This window comes from Ictidomys tridecemlineatus, chromosome 3 (genome assembly GCF_052094955.1).
Source record: "Ictidomys tridecemlineatus isolate mIctTri1 chromosome 3, mIctTri1.hap1, whole genome shotgun sequence".
Lineage (NCBI taxonomy): Eukaryota > Metazoa > Chordata > Mammalia > Rodentia > Sciuridae > Ictidomys > Ictidomys tridecemlineatus.
Window position 1 is genome coordinate 115,792,034 of NC_135479.1, and position 15,571 is coordinate 115,807,604.

The following is a 15,571-nucleotide window of genomic DNA, read 5'->3' on the forward strand; positions in this document are numbered from 1 at the left end:
CAAATGAAGGAATCTATACTGGGGTGGATGCATCATTGTCCTGACTTCCCTGGGTTCTTGCTTGCTGAGGCCCTTCCACTGAGATAGATGTGCTTTTGTAAGGTAGAATTGAGGAATGAGTAAATAAGAACAGGTTTATTTGCTTTTATCATCACAGCATCCCACATGTCAGTCAATACAAGAAAATGCTATTGAAAGCAAGTGCTGTGAGTTTTGGGAATTAGGACCTAAATTACTTTTAGAATTAAAAGAATCAGAGTAGGAACAGCACCAGCTACTTATTTAATGAAACAGAAGAGGTCTGGTGGAGATCATCTTGGTGCATTAGGAAAACAACCTTAGGGCTCCTGCTGACAGGACACTTTGCCCAAGTATTATTAATTATAATGCATTATTAGCTAACTGCAGGCAGCTGACATCCTTTGCATGTTAACTAAAATGCACCAGCCATTTAGTTGCTCAGCCTTTAAAATTGTCTTAATCATTAGTGAATTAGTTAAACTATAACATTAAGAGATAAAAATAATCACCAGTGCTTCTTGGGAACAAGTCTAAACCAGACTGGTTGTCAGAGGCTCTGAGTACAGATAGTCTTGACTGACTGTGTAGATTTATAGGTGCCAGTTGACACTCTAGACCCAACCAGCCTCACCCTGACCTCTTCAGGGCTGCTATCACGAGATCATTGGTGCAGATTTGATTGCTGCTTCAGAGCTATGGTAGGATGTGAGGCAGGGAAGGTGGAGATATGGGTTTTTTATTCAATTCTCAATCATTTGGAAATTTATGTCACAGCAGATTTTTTGAAATCATATTCCTTCCAGTGCATTATTTTTTGGGCCATTTCACTAATTATTAATGGCTCCACCTTGGGAGGTCTGGAAATGATGCTGAAACTTAATCAAGCCTCTCTGGCTGTTTTGGAAAGAGGTTTCGAGTCTCAGTCCAGAGGTTGTAAAGAAAAGCTCAAAATGTGCTTTTGGATTAACACTGGCTTTTGATGCTTGGCGATGCCTCTCCTGTCACAAATAACCCAGATTTAATAAACAAGGCTTAATTGGTTTTGATTGATATTTTGATGAATGACCATGGCAGAAAACATGGGGAAAAAACACTTCTTAAGTGACCTGAGAAGTCATTATATCAGAATTTTTAAAAATATTAGAATTTACTTTTTAAAATTTACAAACAGGGGCTGGGTTATATATAGCTCAGTGGTAGAGCACTTGCCTCTGACATATGGAGGCATTGCGTTCGGTCCTCAGCACCACATAAAAATAAATAAATAAATAAAAGATGTTGTGTCTATCTGCAACTAAAAAATGTTTTTTAAAAACTTACAAAAAATGAATTGCATAAATTTGTATGATATACATACATATGATAAAACTGAGTTTAGCCAGGTACATGGCTCACTCCTATAATCCCAGCAGATTGGGAGGCTGAGACAGGAGGATCTCGAGTTCAAAGCCAGCCTCAGCAAACTTAGCAAGGCACTTAGCAATTCAGTGAGACCCTGTCTCTAAATAAAATATTTAAAAATAGGGGCTAGTGATGTGGCTCAGTGGTTAAGCACCGCTGGGTTCAATCCTCACTACCAAAAAACAAAAACAACAAAACACACACACAAACTGAGTTTAGATGTAATGTAGACAAGTAAACTATCTCCACAATTAAGACAAAGATCAGTTCTATCACTGCCTAAAATTCATTTTTGATGTTTTTTTTGTAAGTTATCTTCAACTCCTTGCAAGGACTGCTCCAAAACTAGTTCTAAACTTTTCCCTTTCATTGACATGCCAGTCAATGAAATTGAACTAGGTAGCCTTTTCAGTCTGGCTCCCTTCACTTTGCATCATACGTTTATGATTTCTCCATCTCCTTGCATGAATCAGTTGTTCTTTTTTAATGCAGAGAGTATTCTATTATTTATTTATGCATTCATCAGTTGAATGACATGGGTGGAAAAATTCATGATGTATTTGCATATCAGTTTATATGTAAACATAAGTTTTTATTTTTCTTGAGTAAATATGTACATGTGAGATTCTTGTTCTTATGGTTAAGTGTATATTGAAAACTTTAGAAGAAAATGCCAAACTATTTTCTAAAAGGGTTCTATCATTGTACATTTCCACCAGTTATGAATGCAGTTCTAGTTATTCTCTATTCTTACTAGCACTTGTTATTGTCAGACATCATTTTGTTATTGGATTTCTAGTAAAATTTTTTATAGAAAATATATACTTTTTATTATTTCAATTATTTGACATTTGTTAATATATGTTCCATGACCCAGAACATGATTTTTCTTGGCAAATGCTTTCTATGTGTTCCATTGAAAAGAATATGTATTCTGCTATCAAAGGGGAGAGTGCTCTAAAATTATCAATTAGGTTAATTTGTTTGTTGTTTAGGTCTTGTATGTCCCTGATGATTTTTCATCTACTTGTTCTACAGATTACTGAGCAAGGGATGTTGAAGTCTTCGAGTATAGTTGTGGATTTGCCTATTTTTTCCCTTTCATTTCTGGTTTTTTTCATGCATTTTGAAACTCTGTTGCTGGATACATACATATTTAAGATTGTTATATCATCTTGTTTAATTGATCTTTTAATTATATAATTTCTTTCTCCATACTGTCCTCCATAGTATTCTGTTCTGAAGACTGAGTTATGTAGTAATATAACCCCTCATATGCCACCTTCTCTTCCTCCTTTTAAAAAATGTTTACATAATATGTTTTTCAATCCTATTATTTTTAACTCATCTACATCTTTATAATAAAGTTATTATATTAGAAAAAATAAAGGTAGATGCCTACTTCACACCAACAAAAATAATTATTTGCAAAAGGAGAAAAGTGCTACATTTACATATATATCAGGTAAAATTAATTTTATCAAGATTCAAAATACAAACTTTTCATCTATTATATACTAATAATAATCATAGATGCTAACTCAATTCAGAGAAAAATGGTTAAATATTTTGACTTTGGTAGGCACAAGAAATTTTAAAAATTAAAGTATTTTTGTTGTAAGTGTTTATAATGAGCAAAAAATTTTAAAGCTTATATATTTTTTACTTTGGGATAAAATTCTTTGAGGGAAATGTAATGATATTATAAGAATAAGAAAAAATAAAGTAAAATTTCTGTTAAAGCAAGTTTATATATATTCATATATACATAAAAGCTTTCTTATATAAAAAGCTTATATGTATATATCTACATTATATTAAAAAACTTGCTTATTTTTTAATGATTGAAGGCAACAAATTACTATAATATTTAAATTCCATTGGATAGCTAGAGCTCAGTAATTTTTAATGCTATTATATACTAAATTCTAAAAAATTATACCCTTTTTCATCATATATAAATACATAATTAAAATTTTGAATGTCAATTTAAAATTTTGAAAACAATGGACTTTTCTATCCTCTGCTATACTATTTATAGTACTATAAATGTTTTTAAAATATTTTTTCCTTTTTTGAGAATGCAGGTAATTGAGAGTAAAGACCATGTTTCCTGATCTTTTAACCAAATAGCTGTTAGTTTATAGGAGCTTAGTTAAGATAAACTGAATTAAATTATTTTTATTTTCATTAAAAGGAGTTATTTATTCTTTTTCAACTCTTCTTTAGCCTTAAGTTAGTTTTTTTTTTTTTTTTTTTACTATCGATAACAAAACAACTACCAGATGGAACTAAAATTTGGGTTAAAAAATAGTTCCCATTTTATCCCTGAAATGAGAATAAGGAAAATACTGCAAGAAAGAAACAAATAGTAAACCAATATCAATTTTAAATAATATGGTTATTTTCAGCCAGGTATAGTGGCACATGTCTGAGTTCAAAGCCAACCTCAGCAACTAGGAGGCGCTAAGCAACTCAGTGAGACCCTGTCTCAAAAAAAAAAAAAAAAAAAAAAAAAAAAAACTAGGACTGGGGATTTGGCTTAGTGGTTGAGTGTCCCTGGGTTCAATCCCCAGCACCGTCTCTCTCTCTCTCTCTCTCTCTCTCTCTCTCTCTCTCTCTCTCTCTATATATATATATATATATATATATATATATGAATGAAACATGTCTATTGACACAAAACAGTAGTGTTTCATAATCCTTTTTAAAACACACCATGAACTGGGGTTGTGTCTCAGAGGTAGAATGCTCACCTAGCATGCGTGAGACACTAGGTTCAATCATCAGCACCATATAAAGTAAAAAAAGTAATGAATATTAAAAAAAACCCACACCAAATTGTGTTCAGAGTGGTTGGCAAATAAACTTTTTCTCCTTGGATTTCTAATGTAGAATTTTAATGAAAAAATTATACACACACACACACATATTTCAGCTTTCTACATAGCAACTCTGCTTAAGACACTGTAAGCACAAATGTTGCCTAACATTGTTTTATTTGCTGCATATAAAATAATTAAGTAGCAATAAGGAATAGTTTATGCATGTATGCTGGTTTACATGTCATTAGCACTTTTACAATTTTTGAGAATCATCAACAGGTTTAGTCTTTTTCTGTGATCATAATAGTATTAAATTTCATTTAATTGTGATATACAACATTTTGTTTTATGTTTAATATTATCCAGAGAAATAATATTACACATATACTGCTTAGAAATAACATAACTTAGACAAAAGCAAATGTTAAAAATAAAATAAAAACTCTTAAAGCCTTACTAGGAAATGTTACGTTTAGGTTTAGAAATTAGAAAGATGAATATCACCCCTGGTTCTTAACATTCTCTTGTTTTGAAATTATTCAAGTAAGAAAATATTATCTTTAACTTATAAAACTCCTTTTAGTCAAAAGAAAAATTTTAACTCTCATATATGATAACCCTTTATCCTAACAGTATTTCTGTGAATACTAAATCTAGGTAACACTTATTGAGCACCCCCTTTAATCCAGGCACTGTGCTTAGCACTTGATATTTAATCCTCATGGCAATTCTCTGAGGTAGGTAACATCATTGTGCCCACCTTCCATGAGCCTGGTTCATGGAAGGCAGTAGACACGGATGGGACACGAATACCCTGGTCTTCCTGAATTCGCCCTTAGGATGCAAATCTTTGAGATGGAGGAACTGGACCATGTCTGATTGTATCTTAGCATTCACTGCAGTGCGATAGTGTAGAGGAAAGCAGGGAGTAGGAAGTTAGACAGCCCAGTCCTGGGTGCAAGAACTAGATGCAGCCAGTGAATGGATAGACCAGAAAGTGTGATCATGCTTCATAGAAGCTAAGAGAAAAGTTGCATTTGTAAGGAACTTAGAACATAAAATACCTTCCATAAAAATAATACTTGGATCTTATAAAAAAACAATACTCGTAAATGTTCAAATTCACATCTCATTTTCCTGGGGCTAAATCTAGATATCACCTGTTTTATTATTTACTATGGAGTATACCATGAAGACCTAGGGATTTTTATTATGTTAAGCTGTTTTTTGGGTCCTCCTATAAAGTTTTATTAGCAGCTTATTTTCCCTTAATATTTATTATTGGTGGGTTCTGTATCCTTAGATTAAAAATATATGTTTTCTCTAAATTGTGTCTCTATTGATCATATACAGGTATTTTTCCTTGTCATTATTTTCTAAACAACATAGTATAATATCTGGATATGTAGTATTTATATTATCTTTTAAGTAATTTAGAGATGATTTAAAGTTTATTAAGAAGATGTGTGTAGGTTATATTCAGATACTATACCATTTTATCCAAAGGATCTGAGCATCTGCAGATTATGGTATCTGCAGGGGTGGGATGGAATTTGGGAACCAGTCCCTCATGGATACAAGGTACAATAATATCTGCCATGAAACAATATGGAAAGGAAAAACAGTTAGGTATTTCTATTTCTCTGAGGCAGAAAACTTCAGAATCTGAATATCTGTTTTTTGTGTGTCCATCAAAATAACTAATTAGAACTTAAAAGTAGTCTTTGTAATTCTTTTTTTTAAAAAACCTTTTACTGCTTTATTCTCTTAGTAAATGAAATCAGGAATCATGATTTGATGTAAATCACATCCATCCCCTATAAAGATACTAAGCTCCTTTATCATTGCAATTTTGAATTTTCCAAAGGCCATCAGCAACCTGAGGTAGAAGACAGAAGCCACCAATGAACCATTTTCCTGCTCTTGCCCTATTCAGAGTCTCTGCATTTTTGTTCAGAGTCCAGCTCATTTTGACTGCTTCCTAAAGTCCTAAGTGAAAATAGTTTCTTTTTTTTCCCCCAAATTGGCCCCAAAGGAAAAAAATTGAAGTGAGAAGAAATAATTTCATCTTGTTTGAAATGCCAAGTTACATACACGTGAACAACTTTCATCAAGGGGGAAGTAACAGAACAACAACAACAAAATAACAAAAAAGAAAGAAAAATATTCAGTGGGGTTCTTTCTCTCTTAAGTACTTTATAAAAAGTGCTTTTCTTCAATGCACATTAAAGTAAACATAAAGAGATTATTCAGTATCCCACTTTATGGGGAAAACAGTTTGGAGGCATTTTAGTTCCCACAAACTCTTTAGTATCCATCAGAAGTGTGCTTCCCATAATTGTAAAATTCACTGTAAGCTGAAGTTTGTTTAATCATTGTTCCTTTTCAATTTGCCAAAAAGGTCAAAGCACTTAGAACCGTGCCTGCACATTTGTGGCATACAACACAGAGCAGTAGAATAGGGTAGATGGGATCTGTTAATTATTCAGACAAAGAAGGAAAAGTCAAATGGGGATGATTGTCCTGTGTTAGGGAACTCATTGTTTCCAAGAAAATTAAATAGGGAATTTGATCAAATCTGAAACTGAAAATTCAGAAGCCCACCCTTAGGAAGTTTTCAACTTATTTTGAGACATACTAATTCAGAAAATATTTTTTAAAAGAGTCATCTTCTCCTAGATTTTCCTAAGTAAGGTTGATCCAACTTATTAGAGATATGAGAGACACATAAAATGCCTGACTAGTGATTGAGAGTATTTTATAACAGCTCAAACAACCAGGCTATACTCAATTTAAAAGTAAAACAAAATAATTGAACCTGCAAGAAATTAACATGGTTTTGAAATAGATGTTAATAATAACTGATAATTCAGGGTATATAACCAGTTAAATTTTTTTGAATGTTCAACTTTGCAAAAAACCATTTGGTCATCAAAGGAACTAAAATGATTTTTTTCTGAGTACTAAATTAAGCTTTTTCTTTATAAACATATTTTAATGAACCCAAAATATCCCACATGAAAATACAGAGAAAAATAGTATTTTAAGCAAAATAGAAGTTCAAATACACAAGAAAGAAGCTGAGTGAGAGAAATGAAAGTTAATTTAACATGAATCATACTTCCACTACCTGTAACTCCCTTAGAATGAGATTAGTAAGAAAATTCCAGTTTAATTAGATTTGAATATATAAATGTCAGTTGTATCCTTGGTCTTCTAGTCCTGTACTTCGTGAAGCAATAATATCATACCTTAAAAGCCTTTCAAATTTAAGGAAGCATTATTATATAAAAAAAATAGGGGTCAGAAGATTAGGACATACTTGCTTTTGACAAGTAGCAAAATGAGCTACCCTTTTTGGTTCACTTAATTACAGAGTTTTCCCATCAAAAATATATTCTTTAAATTATAAAAATACTTTCTGTGGTAATATTTGTTGATACATTTCTGATCAGAGCCTACCGAACTCTAAAAAAATAAAGCATACTTGGAGATGTAGATACAAAATTCTCAAGGAGTCACTTAAAAACAGTTTCCTTCCTGTTCATATAAAAAAGCAGTCATCTTTACGCAGTCTCTGTAGCTCCAAGGAATTCCATTTCTACAGCCGCTTTTGGCCTTGGGGCTGAGCCACTCTTCTTTCGAAACTCTGCAGCGATTTCCTCAAAAGACTTTCCCTTGGTTTCTGGAACTTTAAAAAACGTAAACACTATAAAGGCCAGGACCACTCCAGAAAAAAGGAAAAACACATAAGGTCCACAGAAGTCCTGGATGAAGAACAAACACAGAGGTCCAATTAGCAGCGGTTTGACCCATCTCCTGCTCGGTAAATTTGCACAGCATCAGGCTACTTACCGCAATGTACTGGAAACACAGAGCTATAAGGAAATTGCAGAACCAGTTGCTGAATGCAGCTAGTGCTAAAGCGGTGGGGCGTGGTCCTTGACTGAAAAACTCAGCCACCATGAACCAAGGGATGGGGCCTGGTCCAATTTCAAAGAAACTGACAAAGAGGAAGATGGCCGTCATGCTCACGTAACTCATCCAAGCAAACTTCTCCTGAAGAAAAAAGCAAAACAAGAACAAAAGTGAGGCTCGGCTCACTGGCTGCTGTTTCCGTTAGCTAAGTGACCCCTCTCAGTTCAGAGGTGGACACAACTCTCTTCCTAATGTGTTTATGTTCTGTTGAGTACAAAATATTCTAGTCTCAGACTATTCTAGTCTGAGACTAGAATATTTTTGTCTGGATAGTCCTTATATTAAGGCAAATCATGTAGATTTAGAGTTTTTTGTTTTGTTTTTTTGGTACAGAGCATTGAACCCAGGTGCCCTTAATCTCTGAGCCACACCCCAGCCCTTTTTATTTTTTAAAATTTTGAGATAGGGTATTGTTAAGTTGCTAGGGCCTCACTAAATTACCGAGGCTGGCTTTGAACTTGCAATCCTCCTGCCTCAGACTCCTGAGTGCAGGCGTGTGCCACTGCACTGGCTGGATTAGATTTTTTTTTTTTTAATATTTCTTAGTTGTATATGGACATAATACATTTATTTATTTATCTTTATGTGTTGCTAAGGATCAAACCCAGGGTCTCACACATGCTAGGTGAGTGCTCTACCACTGAGCCACAACCCCAGCCCCTGGATTAGATTTTTAATTTGATCCTTACTTGCTCTTTCCTATGAACAATCCAATATCCTTTGCTCCTAATTATACCAAAGTAGCTAGGCAAGGTGTATTTTTCTTGTGAAGTGGTGGATGAGGACCCTGAGTTGGGAGAGGTTCAAATACTCACTAGAGAGGCACAGGCAGCCAGATGCAGAGCTAGAATTTGAATCTCATTGGAGCTGACTCTAAAGCCTATGCCCTAACCACATGACCACACTGCCTCCCTGGAAAACAAGTGTAAGTGACACACTGATATTTAGTCTAAGGTGAAGAAATGAGTTCCCCATTTAGTCTTATTTTATTATGTGCTGTCCCTCTGGCTTTATTCCATAAACCATTCTGAAATGTTTTTGACATTGAAAGCACTTTAGCCTGGAACTCAGAGATGTTATTTTATGATAACCAAACATCTATCCAGACACCAAAACTCACCAGAAGAACAAGTCCCAGTGACATGAAGATGGTACAGAAAAACATCCCACTCATTCCAATTAGAAACAGAGAGCGCCGCCCTGCCTTCTCCACAAGCAATACCTAGGAAAGTTTTGGAAAATATTATCTTAGTTTTGTGAGTCACAAAATCTTGCCTTTAAATCAACTTTATTGCAAGAGAGTCATTTTAATTTATACAGTAGGGGAGGAGGCAGTGCTGTTATTCCATTTTATAGATGTGAGACTGAGGCAGGGAGGGACTCTGGCCTCAGGTGGCAGAATTGGCTCAGTGAACAGGGATAATTAACAGATATCTATTTAATTTGTTTATATTGATTTAAATAGGCCATTCTAGAGATAGAACCACAGTGTTACCACCTCTCTAGGATTATCCCCTTGAGTACAAGAGTCAGAGGCTGTACAGCTTGCATCTCTCCCAATAGATTACCTGCACATTTAAAATGTGAAAGATCTACATTAAAAAGTGACATTAATTTCTCTCCTGGTGATTATGAAACAGGACAGCTGCTCAGGTATCAACTTTTCCATCCAACTTTCTCACTGCTTAATAAAGTCAAATTATGACCACTCACCTGGCAACATACAGAATTTGATCATTGAACCAAAATAGACAGGTCTGCATTTTTCTGGTGCACTTAAATATATTGGAAGTACACTAGGTATTGGAAGTGAACTATGCATTTAAAGAGAGAAAATTTTAAGGCAAAGGGTTAGAGTGCTTTTCTATTCTAATTGAGAAAATATGTCACTGATTCCTTTGAGTCTGGGTACCTTCGCATTAATGGTTAAGATTTACAATGAACCAAGACCAACATTTGTTGAATATGCTCTTGCCTCCATGATCCATGGAATACTACCAAAGCTGGTAACATGCACACTCACTCACACACAAATACACCTGTCACAATTTCTCATCTTGGTGAGTAAATCAGTTAGTTTCATCATTCTATCAATAAATTAATAGCAATACAAAATGCTTAGTATGGTTAACTCTAGCTCTGAAAATACCTGAGAAGTATTTCTTTTCTTTTCACCTACAGTGAAAACCCTTTTCATCTAAGAGACACATGCATGTCAGAACTTCAAATCACTTCAGATATGATGATAAACAAAGGGCCCACATTTAAGTATTAAAGAAGAAGTAGAAAAACGAACCTTTCTCAAATTCATCAAATATCAGTATACATTTTGATTCTTTAATTCTGACTTTCAAAGCTGTCTTGATGATGCATGTCAAGATACTGGGAAAAATAGAAACATTTCTTCAGGAATAAGGGCTCTTACTATATGTTTCTGCTGTTTCTAAAACAATGTGTATTTACTGGATAATAAACCCTAAAACTATATGTCCTGAAAATTGAGTTGGACTGTCTCCTTGAGACTGGGTAGTCTCTCAGGGATGCCTATGACAAGGGTGAGACATGGCCAGTAGCTGGAGACATCTGTCCCACCTAACATTCACCTTTGCCAAACTCTGTGCATCATTCACATCCCAGGTGGTACCTAGTTAGAGTTTGGTAGCCACTCCTGATGCCCCAGACCCACCCTGCTTCCCAGTTCCCTCCACATTTCTTCCTGTTTTCTCTCTCAAGATTATAGGCTCCCTTCTAACAGCTCATTAGCATGAAAGAAAACATGGAATATGGAACATAGTTCATTTTGTTATTGGGAAAATCTCTTTTTCCCAAACACTAATTCAGAAAAAACCAGATTGATTATGTTGCTTCCAAGCTGGTGAAATATTACTATATTATCAATAATATATTATCCTATTTATTTGAAAAGAATGCACAGGACTTGGTAGCATTGGTTAATTCTGAGAAGAGAAACTGGGTGACTAAGTTACCCTTCTTTTTGTACTATTGAACTTTAAAATGACTTTTTAAAACAAATATAATTAAAAATTTAAAATGTTACCTGTAGGCTTGGAGAGTTAATGAAATGATTTGAACTGATTTTTTTTAAATAATGTCATTCATCTGCTCAAAATTTTTACAGAATAAAAGGATGAGCTCCAGAAGTTATGTTCAAAATAATTAAGAAACTATTATAAATACAATGACTCCTCTCTCACCAATGAGATTAGGTGCAAAGTGCAAAAATAAAATTTTAAAGAATGTTTCTCTCAACACCAGCCTGCATAGGAACCCAGGCTCACAGTAGGACTGGGTCCATCCTGTCACTGGCAGACACCCAATCGAGCCCAGCCTCCAGCACAGGACCACATCTTCCAACCAGCAGACTAACACAGGAGATCAGGCCCAGACCAGATCTGCCCTCACAGACTGACTGGACTGACTTGACTTGCCAGGCAAGTCCGAGTTCTTCCCCACCACCACCACCTGGGAGCCCAAGCCTAACTCACTTTCATCTTGGGACACTGCAGTCATCGCCATAGACTACCCCATGCAGTAGCCCCTACCTTTTCCACAACAGAAAGGTCCTAGACACAGCTTCGTCTCAGAGCAGGCATCCCAAAGAGAGTGTAAGGCCGGCCCTTTCAGCCCCATCTCTGTAAGTCATTGCCTCATCTTGGGGCACCTCCACTATTATCTCGAGTTACTTTGGCTATTGCTGCCACCACCTTTAGTTGCAGTAGCATACGCTGAGGGACACCAACAGGGTCTGGAAGCCCAATATCAAAGTGAGGTACAGACAATATGCACAGATATTACAAGAATATAGAGTAGAAACTGTAATATCTCAGATCCATACTGCAAGAAAGAAAGACACGTAGACAACATGAAAAAACAAGGGAGGAAAGTTCCCCAACAAACCAGGATATTACAATAACGGAACCCATGGACAGAGAAGTTGATGAAATGTCAGAGAAGGAGTTTAGAAGGTTCATAATTAAAATGATCTGTGAATTAAAGAATGACCTAAATGAGCAAATACAGTCAAAAATTGATCACGCCAACAAAGAGATAAGAGAGCAAATACAGGTAGCAAAAGATTACTTCAAGAAAGAGTTAGAAACTCTGAAAAAATACCAATCAGAAATACTTGAAATGAAGGTTACAATAACCAAATAAAAATAGAAATAGAAATAGAAAGCATAACCAACAGACTAGATCACTTGGAAGAAAGAATGTCAGATAATGAAGACAAAGTATACAATCTGGAAAATAAAGTTGATCACACAGTGAAGATAGTAAGAAATCATGAACAGAACATCCAAGAATTATGGGACAGCATCAGAAGATAAATCTAAGAGTTATTGGGATAGAGGAAGGCACAGAGTTTCAAACCAAAGGAATGCACAATCTCTTCAATGAGATAATAGCAGAAAATTCCCCACACATGAAACATGAATTGGAAAACCTAATACACGAGGCTTACAGAACACCAAATGTAAATTACAACAGATCTACACCAAGGCACATTATAATGAAAACGCCTAGCATACAGAATAAGGATAGATTCTTAAAAGCCACAAGAGAGAGGAATCAGATCACATATGGGGGAGATCAATTCGTATCTCAGCAGATTTTTCTACCCAGACCCTCAAAACCAGGAGATCATGGAATAACATATAGCTCTTGAAAGAAAATGGATCCCAACAAAGAATCTTATATCCAGCAAAATTAAGCTTTAGATTTGATGATGAAATAAAAATCTTCCATAATAAACCAAAGTCAAAAGAATTTACAACTAGAAAGCCTGCAATACAGAACATTCTCAGCAAAATATTCCACCAAGAGGAAATGAAAAACAATGATGAAAATCAGCAGAGGGAGGTATTACACTAAAGGAAAATCGAATCAGAGGAGGAAACCAAGTCACGATAAATACCAAAAATGGTTGGGAATACAAACCATGTCTCTATAATAACCCTGACTATTAATGGCCTAAATTCACCAATCAAAAGACAGACTAGCAGATTGGATTAAAAAAAAAAAAAAGACCTAACAATATGCTGCCTCCAAGAGACTCATAGGAAAAGACATCCACAGACTGAAGGTGAAGGGTTGAGAAAAATCATACCACTCATAGAGTATATTGTATTCGTAGTGTTTATTGTATCCTTCATTTCCCCACTCATGGACTGGGGAAGCAAATAGGGGTTTCCATCCTCATATCAAATAAAGTTAAAGTTAATAAAAAGGGATAAAGAAAGACACTACATACTACTCAAGGGAACCTTATACCAGAAACCAAGACTTGACAATTATAAATATATATGCCCTACATACTGCTCAAGGGAACCATACCATACACCAAGATTTGACAATTATAAATATATATGCCCCAAACAATGGAGCATCTACATTCATCAAACTTTTCTCAATTTCAATAGTCAAACTGACCACAATACAATAATTTTGGGTGACTTTAACATACCTCTTTCACCACTGTATAGGTCTTCCAAACAAAAGCTGAATAAAGAAACTATAGAACTTAGTAACAATCAATAACTTAGACTTAACTGACATATATAGAATATTTCATCCTGCAATGAGTAAACATATTTTCTTCTCAGCAGCACATGGATCCTTCTCTAGAATAGACCATATACTATGCCACAAAGCAACTATTAGCAAATATAAAAAAGTAGAGATACTACCCTGCGTTCTATGAGGTTATAATGGAATGAAATTAGAAATCAATGATAAAATAAGAAATAAAAGCTACTCCAGCACCTGGAGACTAAATAATATGCTACTGAATGAACAAGGGGTTGCAGAAGATATCAGGGAGGAGATTAAAAAAAATTTTAGAGGTGAATGAGAACACAGATACAACTTATCAAAATCTCTGGGACACTATGAAGGTAGTTCTAAGCGGAAAGTTCATTGCATGGAATTCATTCCTTAAAAGAAGAAAAAGTCAATGTTACAAAAAGTTAACATTACACCTCAAAGCTGGAAAAAGAACAAATCTACACCAAAAGCAGTAGAAGACAGGAAATAATTAAAATTGGAGCTGAAATCAGTAAAATTGAAACAAACAATTGAAAAAATTGACAGAACCAAAAGTTGGTTCTTTGAAAAAAATAAATAAAATCAACAAACCATGCTATCCATGCTAATGAAGAGAAGGAGAGAGAAAACTCAAATTATTAACATCTTGGATGAAAAAGGAAATATCACAACGGACTCTACAAAAATACAGAAGATAATTAGAAATTATTTTGAAAACTTTTACTCCAATAAAATAGAAAATATAGAAGGCATCGACAAATTTCTAGAGTCATATGATTTGCTCAAATTGAATCAGGATGATATGCACTATATAAACAGATCAATTTCAAGCGACGAAATAGAAGATGCATCAGAAGCCTACCAACCAAGAAAAGCCCAGGACCGGATGGATGCACAGCCAAGTTCTACAAGACCTTTAAAGAAGAACCAATACCAATACTCTTCAATTTATATCAGGAAATAGAAAAAGAGGCAGCATTTCCAAACTCATTCTGTAAGACCTATATCATCCTGATTCCAAAACCAGGTAAAGACACATCAAAAAAAGAAAACTTCAGATCAATATATCTAATGAATATAGGTTCAAAAATTCTCAATAAAATTCTGGCAAATTGAATATAAAAACATTTCAAATAGATAGTGCACCACAATCAAGTGGGATTCATCTCAGGGATGCAAAGTTGGTTCAACATATGGAAATCAATAAATGTAATTTATTACATCAATCATATGATCAATCATATGATCATCTCAATAGATCATATGGTCATCTCAATAGATGCAAAAAAAGCATTTGACAAAATACAGCACCACTTCACGTTCAAAACACAAGAAAAACTAGGGATAATAGGACCATATTTCAACATCATAAAGGCTATCTTACCCCAGGCCAACATCATTCTAAATGGAGAAAAATTGAAATCATTCCCTCTAAAAACTGGAGCAAGACAGGGATGCCCTCTTTTACCACTTCTATTTAACATAGTTCTTGAAACACTGGCCAGAGCAATTAGACGAAAGAAATTAAAGGGATACGCATAGGAAAAGAGGAACTCAAACTAGCATTACTTGCCAATGATATGATTCTATACCTAGAAGACCCAAAATGTTCCACCAGAAAACTTCTAGAATTAATAAATAAATTCAGCAATGTAGCAGGATATAAAATCAATACCTGTAAATCAAATGCATTTCTATATATCAGTGACAAACTTGCAGAAAGGGAAACGAGGAAAACTACCCCATTTACAATAGCCTCAAAAAACAACAACAACTTGGGA

The 15,571-nt window shown here is 34.7% G+C and overlaps 1 protein-coding gene across 6 annotated transcripts in view; it reads right to left on the reverse strand.

The window, feature by feature from the left end:
- Window positions 1–4,402: 4,402 nt before the first annotated feature.
- Slc2a2 (solute carrier family 2 member 2) overlaps window positions 4,403–15,571 on the reverse strand; it is a 35,589-nt gene continuing 24,420 nt past the window's right edge. For all 6 annotated transcript variants that reach the window (XM_078043633.1, XM_005332476.5, XM_078043634.1 and 3 more), the window contains 3 exons: window positions 9,346–9,447; window positions 8,103–8,306; window positions 4,403–8,014 (listed from right to left, as the gene is read on the reverse strand). In XM_078043633.1, coding sequence (XP_077899759.1) covers window positions 7,814–8,014; window positions 8,103–8,306; window positions 9,346–9,447 — 507 coding nt within the window. In that variant the 3' untranslated portion in view covers window positions 4,403–7,813. The remainder of the gene's footprint in view (window positions 8,015–8,102; window positions 8,307–9,345; window positions 9,448–15,571) is intronic.